The sequence below is a fragment of the Dioszegia hungarica genome, assembly GCF_025882075.1.
Source record: "Dioszegia hungarica strain PDD-24b-2 chromosome Unknown MKK02contig_31, whole genome shotgun sequence".
Lineage (NCBI taxonomy): Eukaryota > Fungi > Basidiomycota > Tremellomycetes > Tremellales > Bulleribasidiaceae > Dioszegia > Dioszegia hungarica.
Genome location: NW_026515780.1, coordinates 107,402 through 129,138, shown reverse-complemented (window position 1 = coordinate 129,138; position 21,737 = coordinate 107,402). Strand labels below are relative to the sequence as shown.

At 57.1% G+C, this 21,737-nt stretch overlaps 12 protein-coding genes across 12 annotated transcripts; 6 read left to right on the top strand and 6 right to left on the bottom strand.

Annotated features, from left to right (window-relative positions):
- Positions 1-281: 281 nt before the first annotated feature.
- MKK02DRAFT_20923 (uncharacterized protein) lies at positions 282-1,436 on the top strand (the record flags this gene model as incomplete). The annotated part of the gene is made up of 3 exons (XM_053086336.1): positions 282-382; positions 433-779; positions 814-1,436. The coding sequence occupies 3 exons, from the start codon at positions 282-284 to the stop codon at positions 1,434-1,436; spliced, it is 1,071 nt and encodes a 356-aa protein (XP_052941905.1).
- Positions 1,437-1,534: 98 nt separating this feature from the next.
- Positions 1,535-3,500, top strand: MKK02DRAFT_41271 (uncharacterized protein; the record flags this gene model as incomplete). The annotated part of the gene is made up of 7 exons (XM_053091501.1): positions 1,535-1,918; positions 1,960-2,123; positions 2,155-2,279; positions 2,340-2,419; positions 2,476-2,656; positions 2,702-3,172; positions 3,232-3,500. The coding sequence occupies 7 exons, from the start codon at positions 1,535-1,537 to the stop codon at positions 3,498-3,500; spliced, it is 1,674 nt and encodes a 557-aa protein (XP_052941904.1).
- A 35-nt stretch (positions 3,501-3,535) lies between these two features.
- Positions 3,536-4,786, bottom strand: MKK02DRAFT_20980 (ATP adenylyltransferase-domain-containing protein; the record flags this gene model as incomplete). The annotated part of the gene is made up of 4 exons (XM_053086344.1): positions 3,536-3,785; positions 3,854-4,347; positions 4,391-4,603; positions 4,649-4,786. The coding sequence occupies 4 exons, from the start codon at positions 4,784-4,786 to the stop codon at positions 3,536-3,538; spliced, it is 1,095 nt and encodes a 364-aa protein (XP_052941903.1).
- Positions 4,787-5,107: 321 nt separating this feature from the next.
- On the bottom strand, positions 5,108-6,207 carry MKK02DRAFT_41269 (translation protein SH3-like domain-containing protein; the record flags this gene model as incomplete). The annotated part of the gene is made up of 5 exons (XM_053091500.1): positions 5,108-5,165; positions 5,209-5,332; positions 5,378-5,805; positions 5,987-6,138; positions 6,202-6,207. 5 exons carry the CDS (start codon positions 6,205-6,207, stop codon positions 5,108-5,110), a joined length of 768 nt encoding a protein of 255 aa, XP_052941902.1.
- Positions 6,208-6,518: 311 nt separating this feature from the next.
- On the bottom strand, positions 6,519-9,902 carry MKK02DRAFT_41268 (component of IIS longevity pathway SMK-1-domain-containing protein; the record flags this gene model as incomplete). Its single annotated transcript, XM_053091499.1, has 10 exons — positions 6,519-7,418; positions 7,475-7,644; positions 7,694-7,858; positions 7,891-8,002; positions 8,039-8,787; positions 8,819-8,915; positions 8,947-9,025; positions 9,057-9,315; positions 9,394-9,607; positions 9,642-9,902. The coding sequence occupies 10 exons, from the start codon at positions 9,900-9,902 to the stop codon at positions 6,519-6,521; spliced, it is 3,006 nt and encodes a 1,001-aa protein (XP_052941901.1).
- A 1,198-nt stretch (positions 9,903-11,100) lies between these two features.
- Positions 11,101-12,147, top strand: MKK02DRAFT_20970 (uncharacterized protein; the record flags this gene model as incomplete). The annotated part of the gene is made up of 5 exons (XM_053086340.1): positions 11,101-11,295; positions 11,332-11,586; positions 11,639-11,788; positions 11,841-11,930; positions 11,965-12,147. The coding sequence occupies 5 exons, from the start codon at positions 11,101-11,103 to the stop codon at positions 12,145-12,147; spliced, it is 873 nt and encodes a 290-aa protein (XP_052941900.1).
- Positions 12,148-12,223: 76 nt separating this feature from the next.
- On the bottom strand, positions 12,224-13,816 carry MKK02DRAFT_41266 (uncharacterized protein; the record flags this gene model as incomplete). The annotated part of the gene is made up of 6 exons (XM_053091498.1): positions 12,224-12,755; positions 12,844-13,053; positions 13,121-13,431; positions 13,492-13,586; positions 13,620-13,664; positions 13,699-13,816. The coding sequence occupies 6 exons, from the start codon at positions 13,814-13,816 to the stop codon at positions 12,224-12,226; spliced, it is 1,311 nt and encodes a 436-aa protein (XP_052941899.1).
- A 127-nt stretch (positions 13,817-13,943) lies between these two features.
- MKK02DRAFT_20987 (putative transferase CAF17, mitochondrial) lies at positions 13,944-15,204 on the top strand (the record flags this gene model as incomplete). The annotated part of the gene is made up of 4 exons (XM_053086347.1): positions 13,944-14,156; positions 14,192-14,558; positions 14,592-14,723; positions 14,756-15,204. 4 exons carry the CDS (start codon positions 13,944-13,946, stop codon positions 15,202-15,204), a joined length of 1,161 nt encoding a protein of 386 aa, XP_052941898.1.
- A 19-nt stretch (positions 15,205-15,223) lies between these two features.
- On the bottom strand, positions 15,224-16,511 carry MKK02DRAFT_35534 (monoubiquitination-related protein; the record flags this gene model as incomplete). Its single annotated transcript, XM_053089197.1, has 7 exons — positions 15,224-15,471; positions 15,505-15,833; positions 15,881-15,987; positions 16,022-16,094; positions 16,128-16,178; positions 16,232-16,437; positions 16,485-16,511. 7 exons carry the CDS (start codon positions 16,509-16,511, stop codon positions 15,224-15,226), a joined length of 1,041 nt encoding a protein of 346 aa, XP_052941897.1.
- Positions 16,512-16,675: 164 nt separating this feature from the next.
- On the top strand, positions 16,676-18,000 carry MKK02DRAFT_20972 (terpenoid cyclases/protein prenyltransferase alpha-alpha toroid; the record flags this gene model as incomplete). The annotated part of the gene is made up of 8 exons (XM_053086341.1): positions 16,676-16,782; positions 16,849-16,964; positions 17,016-17,056; positions 17,091-17,230; positions 17,266-17,419; positions 17,455-17,503; positions 17,537-17,706; positions 17,743-18,000. The coding sequence occupies 8 exons, from the start codon at positions 16,676-16,678 to the stop codon at positions 17,998-18,000; spliced, it is 1,035 nt and encodes a 344-aa protein (XP_052941896.1).
- Positions 18,001-18,033: 33 nt separating this feature from the next.
- Positions 18,034-20,027, bottom strand: MKK02DRAFT_20914 (uncharacterized protein; the record flags this gene model as incomplete). The annotated part of the gene is made up of 2 exons (XM_053086335.1): positions 18,034-19,082; positions 19,160-20,027. The coding sequence occupies 2 exons, from the start codon at positions 20,025-20,027 to the stop codon at positions 18,034-18,036; spliced, it is 1,917 nt and encodes a 638-aa protein (XP_052941895.1).
- A 121-nt stretch (positions 20,028-20,148) lies between these two features.
- Positions 20,149-21,542, top strand: MKK02DRAFT_41261 (uncharacterized protein; the record flags this gene model as incomplete). Its single annotated transcript, XM_053091497.1, has 6 exons — positions 20,149-20,196; positions 20,247-20,289; positions 20,343-20,427; positions 20,474-20,595; positions 20,642-20,739; positions 20,784-21,542. 6 exons carry the CDS (start codon positions 20,149-20,151, stop codon positions 21,540-21,542), a joined length of 1,155 nt encoding a protein of 384 aa, XP_052941894.1.
- Positions 21,543-21,737: the final 195 nt, after the last annotated feature.

Here is a 21,737-nt window from a genome sequence, read left to right as displayed (position 1 = left end):
TTTTGCAAGGACACCAGTAAATTTCACTTTGGCTCTGATCATCTTCTTCATCTACCCATCAATCTCATATATTACACCGTAAGTGACCCCCTGCCCCTCCCTCCCCTTACCCCACAAGTCAAGGATGAAGCGCACTGGGCACTGATCATAACGAATATGATTATACGCATCTTATCTGCTCTAGCAGGGTAGAGCGAGCCTAGAAAACTCGCTACTGAGACTTCTTATCCCTTTCAACTACAATACAGTCATGCTCAAAGACCCAAGCTGACATTGCTTAGATGACAACAGCGACATCAACAGAGGACATCTCACGTATATACTCGGATCTGCAGACTGCTATTTCTGCGACTCATACAGCATGCAATCCATTATTGAGCCAGTGAGCTACCAGTCTAGCGGAAACGAGTAAGATTAGAGCTGAGCAGATAGAGCGCGTACATCTGACGAGACGCTCGACATATCGGAAGGGATCTCGCTCCTCCTCGTTCGGCCGCAATTGCTGCTATCGTCCCTGCACAACCTCATCATCCAGACGGCTTTGCGGCTGTCTGGCGCGCCGGCCAACCTGGAATTGGACGAGGTGTCCCTATCCAACGCCCATTCAGCGCTCGATGCGACTTCTGCCGCACAGAGCGTCGCTGGCGAGCTGGCGGTCAACCAGGAGATCTTTGACAAGGTCCGGGGTCTAGAGAGCAAGCTGGAGTATCAGATCAAGAAGCTGTCGAGCTTGGCAGAAGCGGCGGAGAAGCAGACGATCGCGCCCGAACCTGAAAACGGTGAGCCCACGTTCTTGTACACAGCTGATGGCAGACCTCCTCTCTTTCCGTCCCAACCCCTCCGCGCTCCTCAAAGCCAAGGTCCCCCGGAAAACAGCAGACGAGGACAGCTCGGCGATCTACAAACCCCCGCGCGTCGCTGCGGTCCCTTACGAAGCCGAGAAGAAACGGAATGACCGACGTGCCCCCGCCCTCCTTTCCGAATTCGCCGACACCCTGGGCTTTGCGCCCAGCATGGAATCGACGAGCGGATTGTCCACGCGCCCAGTCCAAGCGGGCGCGCATACCAACTCTGTCTCTGCGAAACGGGCGGCGGAGCTGCAGCGGATGGACCAGTTCGAGGAGGAGAATATGACGCGGCTGGTCACGAACAAGAGGGAGGCGAAGCGTCGGAGGGACGATGAGGAGGCATTGGCGTTGGGGTACGGGGTGGGCGGGCCCGCGAGGAGTAGGGGCAGGAGGCAGAATGGGCTGGAGGCGGAGCTGGAGGGCGTGTTGGGCGAGAGGAGGTCCAAGGGGGTTTGGGACGGCGTGAAGGGTCTGGGAGAGAGAGGTTCTGCGCTGGATAGGGGCAAGGGGAGCGCTGGGGCTGGTTCGGGGAGACCCAAGCAGAAGAAGGCGAGGTTTGAGCAGGAGATGGGGAAGCGGCGCGCATAGTAGGCCGCAGGGTAGACCTCAAAACGTTATTTACACTTTTGAATAGACGCGTCGAAGTAGTTCGCGTTTGTTGTTGTATTTCTGCATCTACCTCCATTATGACGCCCGCTACGCCCTCGAGACACATCTCGCGCGGATCAGAGACCGACCCCGAGACGCCTCCATCGGGATACTATCTCGCCTCGGAGGACACGCCCACCCGGCCCGGACCCAGCAGGCTAGACGTGGACCGGACGCCCGTCCAGCTCCAAGCGGATGATCACGATCGGGAGCATCCCGGTTCTTCCTCGAGCTACGAGTCCGGGACTACCTTTGACGAGGACCTAGAGATCGAGGAAGGGGTCGAAGTGGACGGCGTGCTGTTTGATGAAGAGGAAGAAGGGGAGGATGTGGATGTGGATGTGGGCCGGCCGCTCGTTTCCCGTCGAAAGCGGCGGAGATGGGATACCAATGAAAATAAGAATGAGCGGAGTCTCATAGAGGTGAGGTCTATCCCCTCCCTCAGGTTCTGGACTGATGATAGCTCCTGCCTCCGCTGCTACTCGCTCATCCGCTCCCTCTACTCCCGCTATTGGCGACACTGCCATATACCTTCCTACCGGGCGGAGTAGTCCTCTTCATCCCGGTCATCTGCGTCCTTGCCGCCCTGTCTGCCTGCGCACACATAGTTATTGTCTACCTCGCATGGTAAGCTCGCTCATGAACAGAGCTGACGCAGGTATCTCAAAGTACGGAGCTTCGAGGATGTCTTTGGCGCAGTCACAAAGAGCCGATATGGCGTCTGGGCAGGCCGAGGTGCCGTCCTCGTATCCGTCCTTGGACTCGTTTCTAGCTGGGTAGCAAGTGAGCCTTGCTGTCTGGTCCCCAGGCGGACTGAAGCTGGGCGCTGAATGCTAATTTCAGCTCTGTATCCTATCCTCGAACCGCTGGTACAGCATCTGAACGTCCCTCCGGTGATATGGACCATCGGCTTCTTTCTCTTGGTACGTTCTCCCTTCTGCAGGCCTCGGCCAGTATCGGCGGTAGAGCTGATAGACAGATACTTCCCTCCCTCGTCCCACTACGCATCAACCGGAATGTCGTGCCCGTCATCCTCGCTTTACTGCTGCCCATCATCGCCTTCTTGGTTATCGGCCGTACCGTTGAAATAACCAAGGTGGAGGAGGCTCTCACCAAGCGGGGAGCCGCAGACTTTGCAGCTGGTCCTGGCGTAGGCATCAGTACGTTCCCAGCCTCCCATCTATAAGCCCCACTGACACATTCAGCCACCCTAATCACCTTCTTCTCCCCCCACATCAACACCCTCCCCATCCACGCCCAGCTCGAGCGCAACAAACGCTCGTCCTTCCCCATCCCCTGCCTCGCGACATCCACGACCCTCCTCGCTCTCTCCCTCCCATTCGCGCTCGTACCCTACTATCTCCTACCTGACGGCCCGGGCCCCGAATCCCCCGCTGGCGTCTTTGCCCGCTTGCCCGCCGAAGACGGATGGGTCAATCTCGCCCGGGTCCTCATGTGCCTGCTTGCGCTGGGGACGTGCAGTGCCTGGGTGCAAAGAGGGAGGGATACGGTGCTGATCGCGATGGGTGCGGAGGGGGAGCGGCGGGCCGTCCGGTATGTCGGACTAGGGGTGTGGGCGTCGGTGGTCGCGTTGGGGTGTGCGGGCGGGGTCGTTGGTGATATCGCGCGGAATGTGGGGGTGTTGGCTACGCTGGCTGTCTCGTGGTTCTTACCAGGTGAGCCGAATCCCTCGATAGCTCTCGCCTCCAAGCTCGACCCAAAACTTATCCCGTAGCTCTATTCTTCATCATCACCTTCCATGTCCGCTCCCCCCTCGCTATCGTCTTCAAACACCCCCCACCCCCGGCCCCTATCGATCGCGGCCACTCTCGTACCAACAGCACGAACGACCCCTCCCTCGACGTCCTGCTCGCGCGGAAAGAACGACAGCTTCAGCGCCGGCGCACCGGGCGGAGGCTATGGCAGGATCTGATTGTGTATGTGGGGATTCTGCCAGTGGGCGCGGTGGGGATGGTATGGGTCATCATACATCCTTGGTTATGATCTATCGTATAGCATCTACAGGCGATGGCGATGGCTCAAGACCACTCAGCGTGTCCCTGGACCGCCTCTGCCGCTCTCACTGCGTCCTCACCCCACTGACGCGGTACCCCGCATGCTTCGAGTGCAGACACTAACCCCTTCTCCTGCGTCGCGGCTGTCAAGGCCGCTTCTTCCTCTTCGGATCGGACGAGGAGCATCCCTGCGTATCCGAGCGAATTGAGCTCGAGCGACGAGTCTGCGAGCGGGAACGACGGTGCGGATCGGGGGACGAGGTGCAGGTGGTCACTGATTGCCCATCAGCGCCATCCGCGTCGACAAGCAGCTCGGGCCAAGCTGCCCATATCTCAACTCACAGAGTCATCAGCAAGTTCCAGCCCCCATCTTGCCTCCCATTCCCTCTCCTGACCGCATCGATCCCCAGATCCAGACACTGCATCAACGCCGGCGCGAGCGCATCCACGAGCTTCTCCTCGTCGTCCCCCTGCAGCGGCAGCTTGAGGCCTGGGAACGCCAGCGGGTGCGTAATGTGCAGGTAGGGCAGCGTGGGATGAACGAGGGCCCGGTCGGTCCGTTCGAACGTGATCTCCCTTGTCCATTCTTCGAGCGGCAGCGTCGACTCTGACCCAATCTCGATAAATTGTAGATGGCGCCATGTTTGACTGGCGCCCGCCCCGGGTCCGCCATTATAGAATGCGAGCAGTTTGCGCGGGCGCGTAGGGTGCCGGGCGGAAGCGACCAGGACGGTATAGGCGAGGGCGAGCTGATGTGGCGTAGGAGGGAGCGATTGGGGCTGGGAGGTAGGTGGGCAAAGGAGGATATGGTTGGGTAGTAGTGCGTATTTATTGAGCTTGGGGGTCAGCCTTGCTTCCGGGTGTAGAGGATAGACGTACGAGTATGGACATGCCCTCTTCCTTCTCCAGGCCGTCTAGACACCCGACGTACAGCTCTGGGATATAGGGCGGGCGGAACGGTTCCCCTTCGGCCCCTTCTGACTTTTGTTCTTGTTTTTGGCGCTTGGGCTGAGGCTCTGCGCCGACAGAGGCGAGCGCTTCCGCCTTGGCTTTCGCCTTGTCTTGTAGGGCAGGGCAACATCGGACGTTGAACTAGATCGTCAGCTCTGGGAGTGACGGAGGGTCGAGATGATTCACCCTTCGACCGCCAGAGTGGACGTCTTTCGAGCTGCTTTCGAAGAAGAGGAGCTCTCCGCTTGAGCGGGCACGCTCAAACTTGTCGGGAAGGGAGGTGAGGAGGTCGGTAGCTGTGGAGGGGGTGGTAGGGTATGCCATGGCAGGAAAGAAGGTGAGAGGTAATGGGTGAAGAATCACGGTAATTCAACGTTCAACGTTCAACTCTTGGTTTCGGCTCCAGCGGCAAGACAAGAGGGACGTTTCAGATTACAAGATGGGTTGCCGAGCGTACAACACACAAGTGCAACTGCTGGCAGGTAGATTGCTCGGAAGATGGTCGACAGCATGGAGAAGCGCAAAAGCGGCAGGTCCACCTCCAAAACCCTTTTGCACCAAGCGCAGTCCCGAGCGATCCCAAGCCAATCCAAGCCAGGCCAATCCAATCCATCCCGAATCTCATACATGCATCTACCCATCCGCCTAGTTGGTGTCGACAGTCTTGCCGGCGGTACCACGGAGCAAACCAGTACGACGAGCACTGATTGTCAGCCAAGCTCCAATCAGTGCGGGTAAAGACTAACGCAATGAGACCAGCTTTTTGACCGGCCGGTGCGTCCCGAGCCATGGTCGAGGCGTGACCAATGTGCTGGTGGTTTCCACCTCCGTGAGGGTGGTCGACGGGGTTCATAGCCACACCACGAGTACCTGGCCGTCAGTCAAAATTAATCACAAGGGAAAATGAAAACATACGGGGCCACGAGTTCCTCTTTGCGCGCATGGCGTGGAACTTTCTGCCGGCCTTCAAGAAGGGCTTGTCCACACGTCCACCACCCGCCACGATCCCGACGGTCGCCCGGCACTTGCTAGGGATGACCGCCTTGGTTCCCGATGGAAGCCTGACACGGGTCTTGCCATCCTCGCCGTGTCCGATAATGGTCGCGTAGTTGCCGGACGTCCGGGCGAGCGCTCCCCGGTCCCCAACCTTCTCCTCGACGTTGCAGACAATAGTACCTTCGGGGCACTGAGCGATGGGGAGGACGTTGCCGACGTTGAGGGTGGCCTTCTTGCCGCAGTAGATGAAGGAGCCGGTGGAGATTCCCTCGGCGGCGATGAAGGTCTCGCGGCGGAGCTTGTAGCGGTACGGGTCACGGAAGACGACGACAGCGAGGGGGGCACCTCTGACTATTAGCGGGAGTTCTAGAGTCCATCCAGACGTCCCTCGATCCTCAGTCCTCCCTCCCCTCAGTCCTCCCTCCCTTTCGCGCGATCCATCCACCTAACCCTCTCTTCTTCCACCTTCCCTCAAGACCCCTTCCTTGCTCCCTCCCATCTCGTTCCCCTATCCACAATCCAACTCACCGTCCAGCGTCGTGGATGATCTCCCTAACCACACCCCTGATATAACCGTTCTTCTCGGCAAAGTCGAGGTTCCTCAACTTGGCCGGCTGCTTGTTGTGGTGGGTGTGGGACTTGAAGATCCCCCCGGACTTTCTCTGTGCGAGAATAACGCGCTACGACCGTCAGCTCCCTCCTCTTCTTCTGGTCGTCGCCGCTGCTGTTGGTTGTCGACCTACACCCATTGTGAAAGAACTAGCTGATGGTTGCTTGAAGGATACACCTCTCGATCAATCCTATTAGAGATTTGTGCGCATCCACCCACAGCACAGTGGCGGACACCGCGGAGGGGGCAGCGGGATCAAAATTAAAACAAGGCCCCGCTCCAGCCAGAAGCAGCTTTTCCGCGTGTGGCACTCGAGATCGGCGATATCCTTACAGCCGATGCTTCCGCGTTACGTCATTTCAACGTCCACTTGCATGCCGCAGCCGTGCCTGCCTGCATTAGTGGTGCCCTATGGCCGATGGTCTGCTTCGTACAGTTGCATACTATACACTACACACCGCCCTCCTTCTCTCCTTCTAAACTAGGGGACGCCGTCGGCGTTGTCGTCGTACTCTTCTGCGATAACAGCCCCCCTAATCGCTTCCCCATCCCCAGATTCAACCTGATCTTCTTCCCACCCTCCTCCTTCCCGCTCCCAGCTTTATCCTTATCCTTATCCCGATCCTTATCTTTCAGCCTCAATGAGGCCAACCAGCCCTCTTTCGGTGCCTCTCCTGCATCGTCCACCACCGCCGTCGCTCGCCCCCCACCACCCATCGCGCTCGCCTTCCCTAGCAGTCCCGCAAACCCCTCATCGTCGTCTTCCTCCCTCTGTCGCTTTTGCCGCATCTTCATCGCCACGTCCCCTAGATCATCCGCTAATTCCGACTCATCCGTCGCCGACGCCGACGCCGGCTCGAGCCGGGGAGACGCAGCGCCTGTCGATCCCTCCGAATCAGAGTTATCCTCATAGTCCAACCCCAATGCAGATGTGGATTTTACCGGTGATTTCCCCGCGCCGACTTTCCGAGTGGTTGGTGTACCCGTCCCCGATGCCGCCGATCCCCCCGATCCCGACGCGGTCTGATAGAACGCCGCCCCCCGTTTCCGCTTATACGTGATCGGACCTGACGTCGTCGTCGACGTCGTTGCCACAGGGGACGTCTCCTCGTCTGACGCATTAAAGTATTCCTCCTCTTGCGCCTCCTTTTCGCGTCCAAGTTTCGTGCTCGGTCCAGCAGCCGTACTGGACTCGGGCTCGACCGGTGCGGGTGGCGGCTGGGTGTATTGCTCATACTTGGCATGCAGGCCTTGTATGGGAGCGCGGAAAAGGGGCCGGTCAGATAATGCTTCGAGGCGCGCGCGATGCGTTTCAAAGAGGTAGGTGACGACGGGTTTGGCGGTGGAGTCCTGGAACGTATCAGCTTGGGTTCTCACTTGGCCAGGGCGGACAGGACGAGACATACCTTTCGTATAATCTCTAGAATGTCCATACAGGCCGAACTGAGCATATTGTCCCGCTTGCTCTCGTCCTCCATGAGGGAAATCATCGGGCCGAGGAGATCCGACTTGACGAAATGGCGATTCATAAAGTGATTGTTGGTCCGGAAACACGCCTTGATGAAGCGGAGCGAGGCTGATCATCAGCTCTGTCGCTGTCGCTGTCGGTGGAATACATAACATACCATGACGCAAAGGTTTCTCCTTGACATGCAGCAGTCCGACGGTTTTCCGTGCGATCGGATTGGACATGACAAAGTAGCTAGCACGGTGCCCGTGGATGCTGATGCTGAAAGAGAGGAGTTCGACTAGATGAGCGAGGAGTGCGGCTTTTGGGCGATCGAGGGGTTCTTCCATCAGCCTGGTTCAATGCGAAACTCACCTGGCACGTCCGGCAGACTGAGCAATGGCTTGAAGAGCGAGTCAAAGCACTGCTCATAGATGTACGTGAGGAACTTTTCGTTGGCCCTGTTATCTGACTTTTGGGTGAACGACTGCTCCGTCAGCTTCAGCTGTACGAACACACTCACCTCTGATTCCGCCGGCGTCTCGAGTAACGTCTTGAACGTATCCGAGATCTGGCTCAACAAGCCCAGATTCGCCGTCGACCCCATCACCTCAATCATTTCTGTCACTAACGACCTCGTCCCCTTGCCCACATCCTCGAGCACATCCGCCCGAACAGCATTCGCATCATGCTCCGACATCAAGGTCAACATTTCCGCTCCTGCATGAAGGATCTGCGCCTCTTTCCGCCTCAGCGCCCATGCGAGGGCACACCCGAGCCCCTTGCCCATCAAGTTCCGATACAGCGCGAGCCGCGTGGGCACCTGCGTCGTCTTGCCCATAAGCATCAACTGATGCAGGAACGCCACGGTATCCTTTTGCCTCTCCTCGTTCGCCCCGTCCTCCAGTGCCGCCCCCTTGTAGACGTCCAGGATCTCGTACATGAGTGTCGGGTTGTTTTGAAAGTACGCAATAATGTCGACCTGGTTGAAAAAGATGAAGCCGTTCAGGATGCCAAAGGTAGGATCGTCCAGAAGTCGAGCGAGGACGACCTCTTTGAGGTATTGAAGCCGATAGGTCTGGTGGATCTTGGTGCGGATGTTGGCGTCCCGGATCTCGACGACTTGGCGGAAGCGCGAGATTTCCCGGAAGAATTGGCGGAAGGAGGCTTTGAGGGAAGGGAATTCGGGATCGTATTCGAGCATCCCGATGACGCCTTGGAAGACATCGTCCTGGAGGATATATTCGAGGATACCGTTGTCGTTGAACATGACTGCCATCAGCTCAGCCAGGAGGGGACTTACTGATCGCTTGCATGAGGGTACAGAGAGTATGCAAGTCCTCGACCGACTCTAGATCCTCCGCTTGATCAAACACAGCAATGAGCTGCTTGATGTAGTCCTGGCATAAGCTTTGAACTCTGCGGACTCACCTCTGCCAGGATATGCTCCACAGCTCGTTCCCTCGCCGGTGGCGATCTCGACTGCATCCGAAGCAGCTGAAGGTGTTCACTTCCATCAGCCGAGCCTTATGGTAACGTACCGTATATTGCCAAGCGTAGGAACCTGCCACAACGTCCGCTCGCCCCCGACCGCCCCCGAAGACTGAGGCAGCATTGGTGACGCCGTAAGAGGCGACGAGGAAGACGGCACCATCTGTTGCTCGTTATCGCTTGGGAGGTTGTTGAGGTGCTTCTGGACTTCGCAGATGAACTGCCAGATATCCTCGCACCCCTCGCCATCCTGGAACGATAGCGCGATATCGAGATTCGTGGTAGGTTCTGTCCACACGATCAGGGTATCTGTGTCAATCAGCACCGGCCCTGCCAGTCCTACCCAGCACCCAGCTCCCCCAGCCGCCATAGGCGGATGAGACATACCCTGCTGTCGAGCGTAGATGTCGTCCTTCTCCACCTTGGTAGTGAGGAGCATCTCGTCCTTCAGGAACCCTCCCGGACCGTCCTCTTCCGCCTTGTCGGCCCCGTGCTCCTCTGGCTCCACAATGATCAGGGCGATATCCTGCGAATCGTCATATACGCCTTTACAGTGGCCCGTCCCTCTGTCGAACCAGGACTGGTCTCGTAGTTCATACACCTACCATCAGCTCTGCTTCTCCAAAAGAGCTCACCTTGACTCGCTTCCCTTCATCATTGGCAGCTGGTATCCCTTCCGCATCAACCTCTTCGGCATCCGCCCTGTCCTCTTCCTTGATATCAGATCCTTCATCCAACTCCATCGGGACCTCATCCTCGTTCCCATGACCAGCGCCACTGGCGCTCCCACTCCCACTCCCGCTTGAACTAGCCGACTCGGAATCCAGTGGCGACGACGACAAAGTCGATGTTGGCTCGGCCAGTCCTGGTGCGGATTCTGTCTCGACTGAGGCCATTCTGCTTAAGCCGCAGGAGCGGGCGCTCCTGTGTCGCTTGGGGGGAGAAGCCTTTTGAAGGGTATGAAGTGTGGTAGAAGATAGGAAAGGTAAACAGAGCTAAAGCTAGTCAGTCACAAGAGCATACATGCCGCATAGCTTAATTTGATCCCGCTAATACAAAACTCACAACGACGCGTTTCAGATATCCCTACTATGTTACCTTTCATCCCTCTACCTCTCTATACAACCCAACAGCGATACCTAGTCCTCTGTCATGACAAAGAGATCAGCACCGGAATCATCATTTTCATCCATAAGCCTTTTTCAACCGCAACAAAAGAGGCAGAAACGAGCGATATCGTCCTCATCAGCGTCCTCGTCCGTCCACAATAAGCTGGGTTTCATGTCGCGCTGGTTGCAGTCATGGTTCGCGCCAACGGCCGCGCCTGCAGAGGTAGAAGCAGAAGGTGAGCATTGAGGCGATTGGAGCTGACGATAGGTCCTGTCCATATTGTCGAGAAGATATACCCACAACTACCGGTATCCTCGTCATCCACATCCTCCGAGTACGACCTCAGCCTGACCGCTGTCGAACCACATCACCAAGGCGGGAGTCGAAGCAATCCCGTCAACATCCCTGACGACGATGAGGAGGAGCAGGGGGATCCTTCAGCTACATTCACAGCTGTGCAGCAGGGTGAGGCGGGTCCTAGCCGCCTGAGGCGGTTTCAGGACTTTGACGACTCCCGCCCGCCCACACCGACGGGGGAACAACCACGTCCGACTCGGCGGAGACCGCATCTGGGCGGAGAGCGTATTGAGCGCGAATACCCCTGGAGCGCCAGCACGGGCGAACGCGCGTCCAAGGCCGAGACGCGGAAACGGGCCGCCATCTCCCAGCGGCGAGACAAGCACTCGCACAAGCATCAGCATCAGGCGGATCTGTCGCTCAGTCAACGGGCGAGATTGAAGTACAAGGACGCCAAGAGCAGAATGTTGTTCAATATTGGAACGGTGAAGGAGGAAGAGTTCAAGGCGTCCGGAAGTGAGTTCTCGTGCTTTGAGGTACAGTACGCGCGTGCTGATGTGCAGAAACGGAGGGGATGGCTGGAAAGCTCGAGTATGATCGTATCATGCAGAAGAGCCACAAATCTACGCTCGATTCGACGCTTCGGAACTCGTCATCATCTGTAAGTCCAAGCTGGGTCCGTCGCTGATGGATCAGAAAATATACACCCCCACGCCCGCGACAGCTCGTAGAGCCCAAACCATCGCGTCCAAGCACTCGAACGAGGATGTGGCCGATATCCTCGAACGGCTCGAATTGGCCAAAGCCGAGGCGGAGAAAGCTGCCGAAGCGCGAGTGCGCCCCTCTGTCCCCTCCGCACTCTCAGAAGATGAGGACCGCATTGTAAGTCTCCAGTCATCACGTAGCTCATTTATCCAGGTCTCAGCCGCCTTCCGTGACCGGCTCTTCAAGAGGTCTAGCGCTACCGCCGAAGTGCACGCCACATCTATCGAGCGTCTCCGGCCAGGCAAATGGCTCAATGACGAAATCATCAACTTTTACGGCGGCATGCTCTCCAAGCGGTCGGCAGAGGACAAGACGGGCAAGCTGCCCAAGATCTTCTACTGCAATACCTTCTTCTTTGTCAAGATGCAGGGCAAGTATGATAAGAGCTTTGGCAGGTGGACAAAGAAGGTATGTCTGCTTTACGTCTACGTTTGCGCAATGCTGATCGCTGCGTTTCTAGGTCAATATCTTCGATCTGGACCTCATGATTATGCCGATCAACGACGATGGCATGCACTGGGTCGCAGCCGTCATGGATATGAAGGCGAAACGGGTCGAGTACTATGACTCGATGGGCGGGACAGAAGAAAAGGCGAACAAGGCATACAATGTACGTCTCTCATCTTCGAGGCCGGAGCTGGAGCTGTGCTGATGATAAATAGACTATCATGAGATACTTTGCGGCCGAACACGAGGCCAAGTTGGGTACCAAATTCGACGCCGCCCCCTGGACATTACAATACCTGGCCGACGTAAGTCCGAGTCACAACAGAGCTGAATGGGCAGACCACACCACAGCAAGATAATGGCGTCGACTGCGGTGTTTTTACGTGTCAAACACTAGAGATGAGGTCGCGGGGCTTGGAGCTCGGGGCTGGGAAATGGGTGTTTGGGGCTCGGAATATGCCGTTCCTCAGGCGGATGATGGTGTATGAGATTGCGGAAGGCAAGTTGTATAAGCGGTGGTAACGAGAGATCTAGAGTAGATGTCTACATGTGATGTAATCTAGATAGTATACTTGTTCACAGTGTTCGATGTCTCTTCTCAGATCTCCCCGCCAAACCAGGACCAAGCCAGAAATCCGGCTCCCCATGGTCCTACAGCCGCCATCCTGATCACCGCCCTCCTCATCGTGCGCCTCCATACGCCCAAGGACGGGTCCAGCGCAGTCACTGGATGCGTGGAGCGAATGAAGGGCCGGACGCCTTCGGACCGAAGGACATGGAGGATCGGGTACTTCGCCGCCTGAGGACTAGGGCTAGTCCGGGCGTGCTGCAAGATCATCTGGCACGCCTTGAATGGCCTTCCTGCCATCTCGGCCGCAACTGAAGCGATCACTCCGCCCGTCACGATCGTTCCCGCCTGCGCCACCCTCGCTATTGTCGGTGTCGATGTCCGCATCTTCCCCTGGACAGCCTCAACCTCGGCCTCGCCCGCGGATCCAGGGCACCCCATGTCGATATAGATGAAGTTGTTCCAGTCCCGCTGGATCCCACCGCCGCCAAAGAAAGCTTTAACGCGGAGTCCGAGTCGGCGGGACATGTCAAAGGCGGCAAAGAAGCAGGCATAGCTCACGCTGATCTATCAGCTGCGTACAGGAGAGGGTACGGCAGGTGAGCTCAGCGACAGCTGGCCTCAAGTCAATGAAAGTGTGCGGAACTTACGCATCTCGGCAGACAGTCCATCTCCAGCCGGACCACCACCCCGCATTCTTCCGCCAAGTATCGCTCGACAGAAAGTTCCGGACGGCCTGGATGGGCGAGCTGGGTGTCTGGCCCGAAGTAGCGAGGTGGAGGGGCGAGTCGGCGCGGAGTGGAAGGCGGAGGACGCGGATCAGGAGGCCTGTTGCGGACGTTGCGGAGTCACGGAGGAGGCTGCGACGGGTCAGCTTGCTTTATTTGCTCGTGACTGAACAAGTGCAGCCCAGATCAGACAACGTACCGGACGACATTCTCTATTGGTGTGAATGCCAGACCTTGGATAACGCCCGCCCCTGCTCCAGCTATACTGGACAACAAGGTCGCATGCTGGGGTATGACCGTCGGACCCTGCAGGAGAGTCTGAAGGGACAACGTCTCCTCCTCTCCTTCCGAGTTCGAGTCCGGGTCCGCTTCGCCGTCAAGCTTCTTATGGTGGAAGAACGGCAGCCGGGCGAGCTCGAGCGCGAGAAATGAGTGCGACGTGAAGAGAAGAAAGCCCAGGGTGGCATTGACCACTAGAGGTGGAAAGAGGGTGACTAGAACAGCGATTATCTGTCTCAGATCAGCGCAGAACCATCTAGCCTTCGGACCTGCGAGAACACCCAGACGTACCCCGCTCCGACTGCTCAGTAGAGTCCGGATGAAGCTGGGCGACAGACTCTGATCAGCCGCTATAGCGAGCTGCCTAAGTCCGCCGAAAGTGTCCACTGACAATGAGCTTGGTCAGGGCAGATCCTCACCTCTACTTGGCCGGAAGAGCTTGGACGGTCGGCGGAACATGAACCCTTGTCGTCAGCTTTGTTGGCGTCGGGAGCTCACCGACATAGATGAACAACGACCTTGCGAGGGCTGCGGAAGCTGACGAAGACGTAGAGGATACCGTCAGTGTCTCATCTGCCTTGATTGGGCGGTCTTCCGAGCGGGGTGTGGTCGTCATCGAGCCATAGCGAGTGGGTGGAGACGAAGGCAGAGCTGAGAAGGTTGGCAGAGCCAGATTGATTGAAACGTCATCAGAATTCCTCGTTTCATCTTGACATCACCCATCCATCTACCTCTCACACACCATGCGCCCTCTCACTACCTGCCACCGCTGCCGCGGCCTCATCGCGCAGAGCCGACAAGCCTCTTCCTCGGCTCCAGCTGCCCAAGCAGCCCGACTGAGCCGTAAATCCGTCCTAGAGATCTCGGGACCCGATACCCAAAAGTTCCTCAAAGGTCTGACCTGCAAAGACGTCGAGCCCATCCAAGGCGGCTATAGTGGATTTCTCAATGCCAGCGTAAGTCGTCATGGCATCACCGTAGCTAATAGTAGGGACGAGTCCTCCATGATGTCTTTATATTCCCCGTCCAGCCGGACCGATATCTCATAACTCACGAATCACCGCCGAATCACCCGGCCCCTCTCCAGAAATACCTGCAGCCATTCAAGCTCCGCTCGAAAGTCCGCTTCAAGGATGTTTCGGCTGAGTGGGATGCGTGGGGGATGTGGGGAGTAGAAGCGGGGTCAAAGCCGGAGAGGAAGTGGAAGGCGGGGAGTCTGGGCGCGGCGGAGGCGAGCTGGTCTTGGCCGGATGGGATCGCCGATCTGGGCTTGCGGAGTCAGGAGGTGGGGTGCTGGGATCTGCGGGCGGGCGTTGATGGGCTAGGGCAACAGATCTTGGTCCCAGCTGGGAGTGAACGTGAGTCTTTACGCTGACCGAGCTAATAATTAGCTCTTGGAACAATCAGCTCCGAGAGCGACTATCACTTGAACCGAATGCGGCTGGGAATACCAGAAGGCCCACAGGAGCTGGTGTCCGAGGCGGCACTACCGATGGAGAGCTGTATGGACGTGCACGGAGGAGGTACGTCCCGTCCGTAGCAAAGCTGATATTAGTCGACTTCCGGAAAGGCTGTTATGTGGGCCAAGAGTTGACGGTCCGGACGTATCATACCGGCGCGACGAGGAAGCGGATCCTGCCTATAAGCCTCTTCCCTCTTCGATCGGATAGCGCTCTGCCTGCCGATTTGTCGCCCGGGGAGGCCTTGACTCCAGGCACATTCGGCGAGGTCACCTACCATCCTCCGGCCAGCTCATCAACGAAGAAGCCCAAATCAGCCGGCAAGATCCTGTCCCTCCACGACACGTATGGGAGTGTCGGACTGGGTCTGCTCAGGCTGGAAATGGTCGAGCGGACATGGTGGAACCAGGCCCCGTGCGCGAGCGTCGACGAGTGGCTCAATGGCGGATCAGCGAGATTGACGACTGTTATGAGCGGGACAGAGTATGGTGTATATGTAGGCAAAGCGGAAGCGTATGCCGCTTCCCTGGGTATTGATCCATAGTTGTATGCAGCATCTCCATCTACAAATCATCAAAGAAACTAGGCTCCTTTTTGCTCGGCTTGGATTCTTCCACTTCCTCATCGCTGTCCCCATCCCCTCCTCCCCCTTCCATATCTTCGTCCTCCTCGCCATCGCTCTCTTCAAAGATATCCTCCACATCCGTCAACTTGACACACTCATCATGACTGACGCTCCCCAGCCACCTCTTATTTCTGTCCAGCTTGAGCCGCTCGATAGGGTATTCTTCATGCGACGCGATCACGCCCACTGGATTGTCAGCGTGTTCCAGCGGTAAGAAACGAGCAGCGCGTCGCGACTTGCAGAACTTGGTAGGTAGCAGCTGGGTAACACGAATCATCCCGTCCTCTGAGCCCGTGGCTATCACGTCGGGTGTCAAGGCGACGATCGCGTCGATAGAAGCGGGATGACCAGGGATCCGATCCACACAATCCCCCCATCCCATCTTGCGGTTCCAGACGGATAATATACCCAGTGTGGACCCGACGATCACCTTTGTATTATTCTTGATGGGCGCGATAGATAGTAACTCGTCCTCTTGGTCGTCAGAGACAGCGAGGGGTGTGGTCTTATTTGACCGGATGTCGATGACTGAGAGGTGCCCGTCGCCGCTGTATCGTCAGCGACTTCCTGCGTTACTTGCCAAGACTCAGCTTACGAGGTGGATATGAGCTGTCGCTTGTCCTCAAAATAGGTAAAGTCTGATATATAGTCAAAGTGGTGGTTATACGATCGGACCGCTTCTTGTTGTCTAGGATCCCAGAGCTAGCATCAGCTCCCACCATAGCAGGAGACATACCTTGATCAACCCATCATCATCCCCCGAAGCGACCAGGTTCTCGTTAACACAGTACACCCGATTGATAGGTACACTACTGTCAGCTCCTACCCGACATCATACTCACTCGTGCGCTACCCGCTCAGACTTCATAGCTCCGTCGGCGGTAGACAATTCACTGCACATCAGCTAGCTTCGTATCAAATCCTCCATTCCGAGGGAGAAACTCACTATAATCCCCCCGCCTTTCCGCCAGTCCATACCGCTCCTCCATCCTGCTGCACGCTCAATCCCCGTGCGGTCCGCTTGGACGGTCTGACGCTCCATGAAGTAGACGACTCGCCCGTCTCGTCGTTATACCGAAACGCCTTGACTTCGCCCGTGAGGAGACCGGTATACACTACCGATTCCGTCGGGTGGAAATCCAGATCGAAGGGCTAACAACCATCAGCTTTCGTCCCTGTTCATCAGAGGGTCCGCTGACCTGATTCTTGAGTCTGATATCGGGCATCTTGGGTTACTTGTGAGGTAGATGGATGAAGTGAAGATGATGATGGAAATTTTACAATCTGAAACACGTCGGGCAGATCCGAATCAACCTCTTTGAACGTGAACTTGCTCAATGCCCGCGAGGACACTGCGTTGTACTTACCGCTACTGATTACAAAGGCTGACATGGCGACTTCCGGGCAGCGCACGTTCAAGCGAAACGCACATATCAATTACTTCTTGCGCTGTCTGGGAGCACTGCCGGCGTCGGCAGAAGGGCACGATTCGAACCGGTCAGTTGTCCGTCCGCCCGACCCTTTCGGCTGCCGCGTCCGCGTGATCTGACAGTTGATGGGTAGGATAACGATCGCCTACTTCTGCTTATCGGGACTGGATCTTCTAGGTGCTCTGGAGAAGAAGACTACGGAAGAGCAGCGGAAAGGCTGGGTGGAGTGGATATGGTCTCTGCAAGCTCGTACGTCTTTGCCGAATCGCGGAAGGCCGGCTGAGCTGAGGACATATATAGCTGAGGGCGGATTCCGCGGATCGACATATATGACCACCTCAGTATGCGCTCGTCATGGTACATGGCTGATGCTAGAATCCTGAGACATCCCCGGGTCATCTTCCCTCCACATACACCGCACTCCTCTGCCTCGCCATCCTCCGAGCGCCATTAGACCGGCTGAACAGACCCGGCCTGAAGGCATTCCTGCGGCGCTGTCAAGCTCCGGACGGATCGTGAGTCAGATCTCAGACTGCACTGAATACTGCAGCTTCTCGCCACTCCCTCGTACATCCAGCTCCCACACCACAGACTTTCAGAGTGACCTACGGATGACCTACTGCGCAGTGGTCATAGCCGATATCCTCAAAGACGTGTCCGCGTTTGACCGGTCGTCCTGCATCTCTTTCATGAACCAATGTCGCGTGCGTTCCCCCGGCGTCTATTTGCTGACGACCAGACCTGGGAAGGAGCTTATGCGTCTCGCGCTGGTGTGACTGAGGCACAAGGTAAGGCATACAATCAACTCGGCTGATTCTGAGGCGGAACAACGTACTGCGCTGTCGCGTCGCTATCGCTTTTACAGCCCGACACGCCAAATCGGGAAGATACCATACGGTGGTCGACCCAGCGCCAGCTCGGCGGGTTTCAGGGCCGTCCCGGAAAGCTACAAGATGTTTGCTATTCATTTTGGATTGGTGCCGCTCTAGGAGTACGTCCTTTTACTGGGAAGTCACTGACCCCAAAGATACTAGGTCAACCGGATCTGCTCGACTCAACATTAAATACCGCCTTTCTCCTTTCCGCTCAATCCCCACTAGGCGGTTTCGGGAAAGAGCCAGACGACTACCCGGACCCCTATCACTCCTACCTAGCTCTGGCCGCACTTGCTCTTACGCCAGACCCAGACCTCGACCTCAAGCCCCTAGATGCGAGATGGAACATCAGCCGAGATACTGCAGACTGGCTAAGAGAGGAGATAAGAGAACAATCGTTAGATACATAGATAATCTAGTACAATACAATGCTTCTGCTAATGCTAATCCTCCACCTCCAGCCTGCTCTTCCCCTGTAGTCTCTGCCGCCCCACCCAAGTCTCCCCCCTGATCGGTAGACCATCAATCACCACCCTCCCTCCGATTCCCTTCATATTCATCACCGCGCTCGCTGAGCCATTCACCCCTGCCATCGCCCCACCCTTAAAGACCACCTTCCTCACAAAGTCCGCCAAGAGCGATTTGCGCCCGGGAAGGATTTCGACCGGTACGTCGATCAGGGGAGCGCGGACCGTAAGCCGATTGGGGAACTCGGGATCCAGACCCTTGACCGTGGTCGAGTTGAGGTATTCCGAGGGTTTGATATGCCCGAATGCGCCTGGTGGATACTCTTCCTCCCCGTTTCCCTCTTGTACCGGCCCGTCAAACATGTACACCTCCGGCAACACCTTCTCCACATCCACCTCGATGCTCCCTATATCCCCCGGGAGATCGATCTCGACGTTGACCGTCCCCGACGCCTTGGTCTCACCGTCCGAGCGGGATATCCGCATGTGCTCGAGCGACATCGAGTTGATGATTTTAGGGGGAGGGGATGGACCGGGGATGACGAGCTTGATCTCCATGGATTTCAGGGAAGACAAAGCCCAGTGAGGTGGTCTCTCCGTAGTGTTGGATGTGAAGGAGGGGTACTTGGCCATTCCCCGAACGGTAATGTTGTTATCGATCCCGGTGAGGTAGTTATGGATAAAGGGACCGAGCGGAGAGTCGCCCTCGCTGGGATCACTGATGATCCGACCCGACATCCGGAGTTTGATATCCTTGGCCGTGTAGTCCAGGATGACCGGCTCCGTGATCACCTCGGAAAGCAATTTCTCCCCGCTTCCGTCCGGGCTGGGGATGACGACCGAGAATGGGAGACCGTACGGGATGGTGAGATTGAGAGTGGTGGTATTGGCGAAGTTTGGCATACTTGCCCCCGCGTGGATCTCGAGGGCATCGCCGTTATTGTTCAGGTGGTACCCTTCGAGATTGACGAGTTTGGCAAAGTCGACAGGGCGACCAGGTTCGGGAAGACCGGGATAGTGCGGTACTAAGGTGTCAGACCCGTCGGTCAAGAACGAAAGGTTTGGGGACTGCTCATGAGACGACGCGGGCTATAGCACTCACTGGGTACGTCCACATCCATGACGATCCCCTTCTTCTCGATGGTGCCGTACTTTGACAGCCATCCCGTCAGACCCGGCAAGTTGACCACCGCCTTCTTGACGTCCACCACGACGCTCATGGACCCCTCTGCCCAGCCTCGCTGCCCAAACTCCATGAGCTCGCCCGTAGACGCCTTCGGCTTCGCCAGTACCAACACCGCCATAGGCCGCATCCAGTCCTGCTTGTCCTGCACGCCCGAGACCATCGGGACGTCCATCGGCTCGGTGATGTGGACCGCGAAGAGCGGTACGGAGCGGGAGTGTTTGGCGAAGATGTTGATAGCGCTCGGCATAGTGACGATTGCTCTGCGATCCGACATCCCTCCCAACCCCTTAGCCGCCGCCCACCTTCTCAGCTTCTCCCACCACACCGCGCCCGTCCCCCTCTCCCCTCTTTGTTCCGCCGCCTCCCGCTCTTCCTCCGACTCGAAGCGCTGAATCCCCATCGCCCGATCCAGGTCTACTCCGCACAGGATCGTCGCGTTGATGAGCACCCCATCCTCCGTGACATTTAACAACGACACCGAAATGGGATTGGGATCGTATTTGAATGCCGTCTTGGACAGCGCGGCAATTTCGGCCTCGGACGGCCTGAATGAGTTGGCGAGTAGGGCGATGAGGATCCCGATACCGATAAGGAGGGAGAGGAGGACAATACCGATAGCGATGAGGATATGGCCGACCTTGCGGGATCGGGGGGAGGAGAAGGGACGACGATCGGCGGCGATCTGGGCATTGATGCTGGATGGTAAGAGCGGGTCCTGCTCTGTAGGTTCAGGCTCGAACGGGGCTGTGGCCTTGCCCTTGCCTTTGCTGCGTGTGGTCGGCATGGTGGATGAGGTGTGATATGTAGAATGGACGAGGGTGGCAAGTCGCAAGCGTTGGTACGTTGGTTGATGACGATCATTTCGGCTATTCCCGACTGTCAACTGCTCATATGCCTCGACGACCATGAGTCACCCAGTCAGCAAGGCGGACTCAGACGCGGCAAGGGCGGAGGTGAGTGGGTGAGTAACATGGCCAAGCGGCGCAGAGACTGATGGAGGCAGGGCAATGCAGCGTTCAAGAAGGGGCGTTGGAGCGAGAGTATAGGTTCGTTCCGCTCACCCTACTCAACCTCCAGACCTTTGCTGATGTACTGACAGGACGTTATACCAAAGCCATCCTGCACAATCCTGAAGACCCACTGGCATATGGGAACCGCGCACAAGCGTACCTTAAGCTGGACAAGTGGGTCCTTTTCATAGTAGAGAGGGAGCTATGGGCTGATGAGCAGGTATGCCGACGCGGAGAGGGACTGCACCATTGCGCTGGAAAAGCAGGAGGGGAATATCAAGGCGCTATATCGCAGAGCACTGTCTCGGAAGGGGATGGAGAAGTTCGACGAGGCTATAGCAGGTGAGACTTGAGCTTGAACCTCCGACGAATTAAGCTGATTAGGCAGACCTGGAAGCGCTGCTTATAGTTGAAGTAGCGAACGAAGCTGCTTTGGAAGAGCTGAAGGAGATTCAGTCGTTGCGCGGTCGCTCAATAGTAGCCAAGGTCAGTAGCCCCATATTGTGTGCAAATCATCGCTGATCATCCAGGCAGCGAAGCCAAAGCGGTCCCTAGCGCCCATAGAAGCACCGACGAAAGCAAATGGAGCAATGCCCAACCCCATACCTACGCCGGTCCCCAGTCCTACATCGGCCCCTGCTCCGGCCTCTGCACCTACCCCAACTCTTGAAGACGTCGCGATCCCAGCCGTCGAAGCAGCTCCTAAACCTCCCTCTACCTTTTCGGCGCTAAAGACCACCCGGGCCAGTAAGAAGGCGGCGTACATCCCCCCAGCTGCCGCTCCTGAGCCGGGCCCACGCTCCTCTACAAGAGCTCCAGAAGCAGTAGCATCACCGCCAGTGGCATCGGCGGCGATTCCGCCTTCCACAACTAGCACCAAGGCAGCTGTACCTGAAACGACCCCTCCCTCCTCTTCACGCCCAGCCTCACCCATTCCCATTCCCACTCCACCTACAGATCCCAACTCGACAGCATCCGGGACCGGCATCCTCCTCCTCCGCGCGCTCACCGCTCTTCCCCCTCGTTCTGGCTGGGCGCTGCTCCGGCAATATCCACCGGCCAACATCCCTCTAATATTATGTCCCATCCTCGAACCGGATTCGCTCGGAATGGTCGTTCTTGCTTTGGCCGAGGCGGATGATGAGGGCTTGCAAAAGGTCAGGACGATCATGGAGGGACTGCGGCGTACGCCGAGATTCAGTATGAACACGATGATGATGGATAACCGCGCCAGAGTCGCTGGATCAGCAGCATGGAAGAAGGCAGGGGGCGAGGGTGCGTGGCCATAGAATATCAGTAGAATACTAGACGCTTAGATCATACCCATCTCGATGAACTACATGACTAGGCAAGATCCGACACTGGCCGCTACGGCGCTCAGCTTGCAGTTACCTACCACACTTCACCCCACTCGACTTTTTATTGCTATACCGAGTTGGTTGCTACTATTTCAGCTTTGCCACTAATGCTAAGCATAGAGCTGA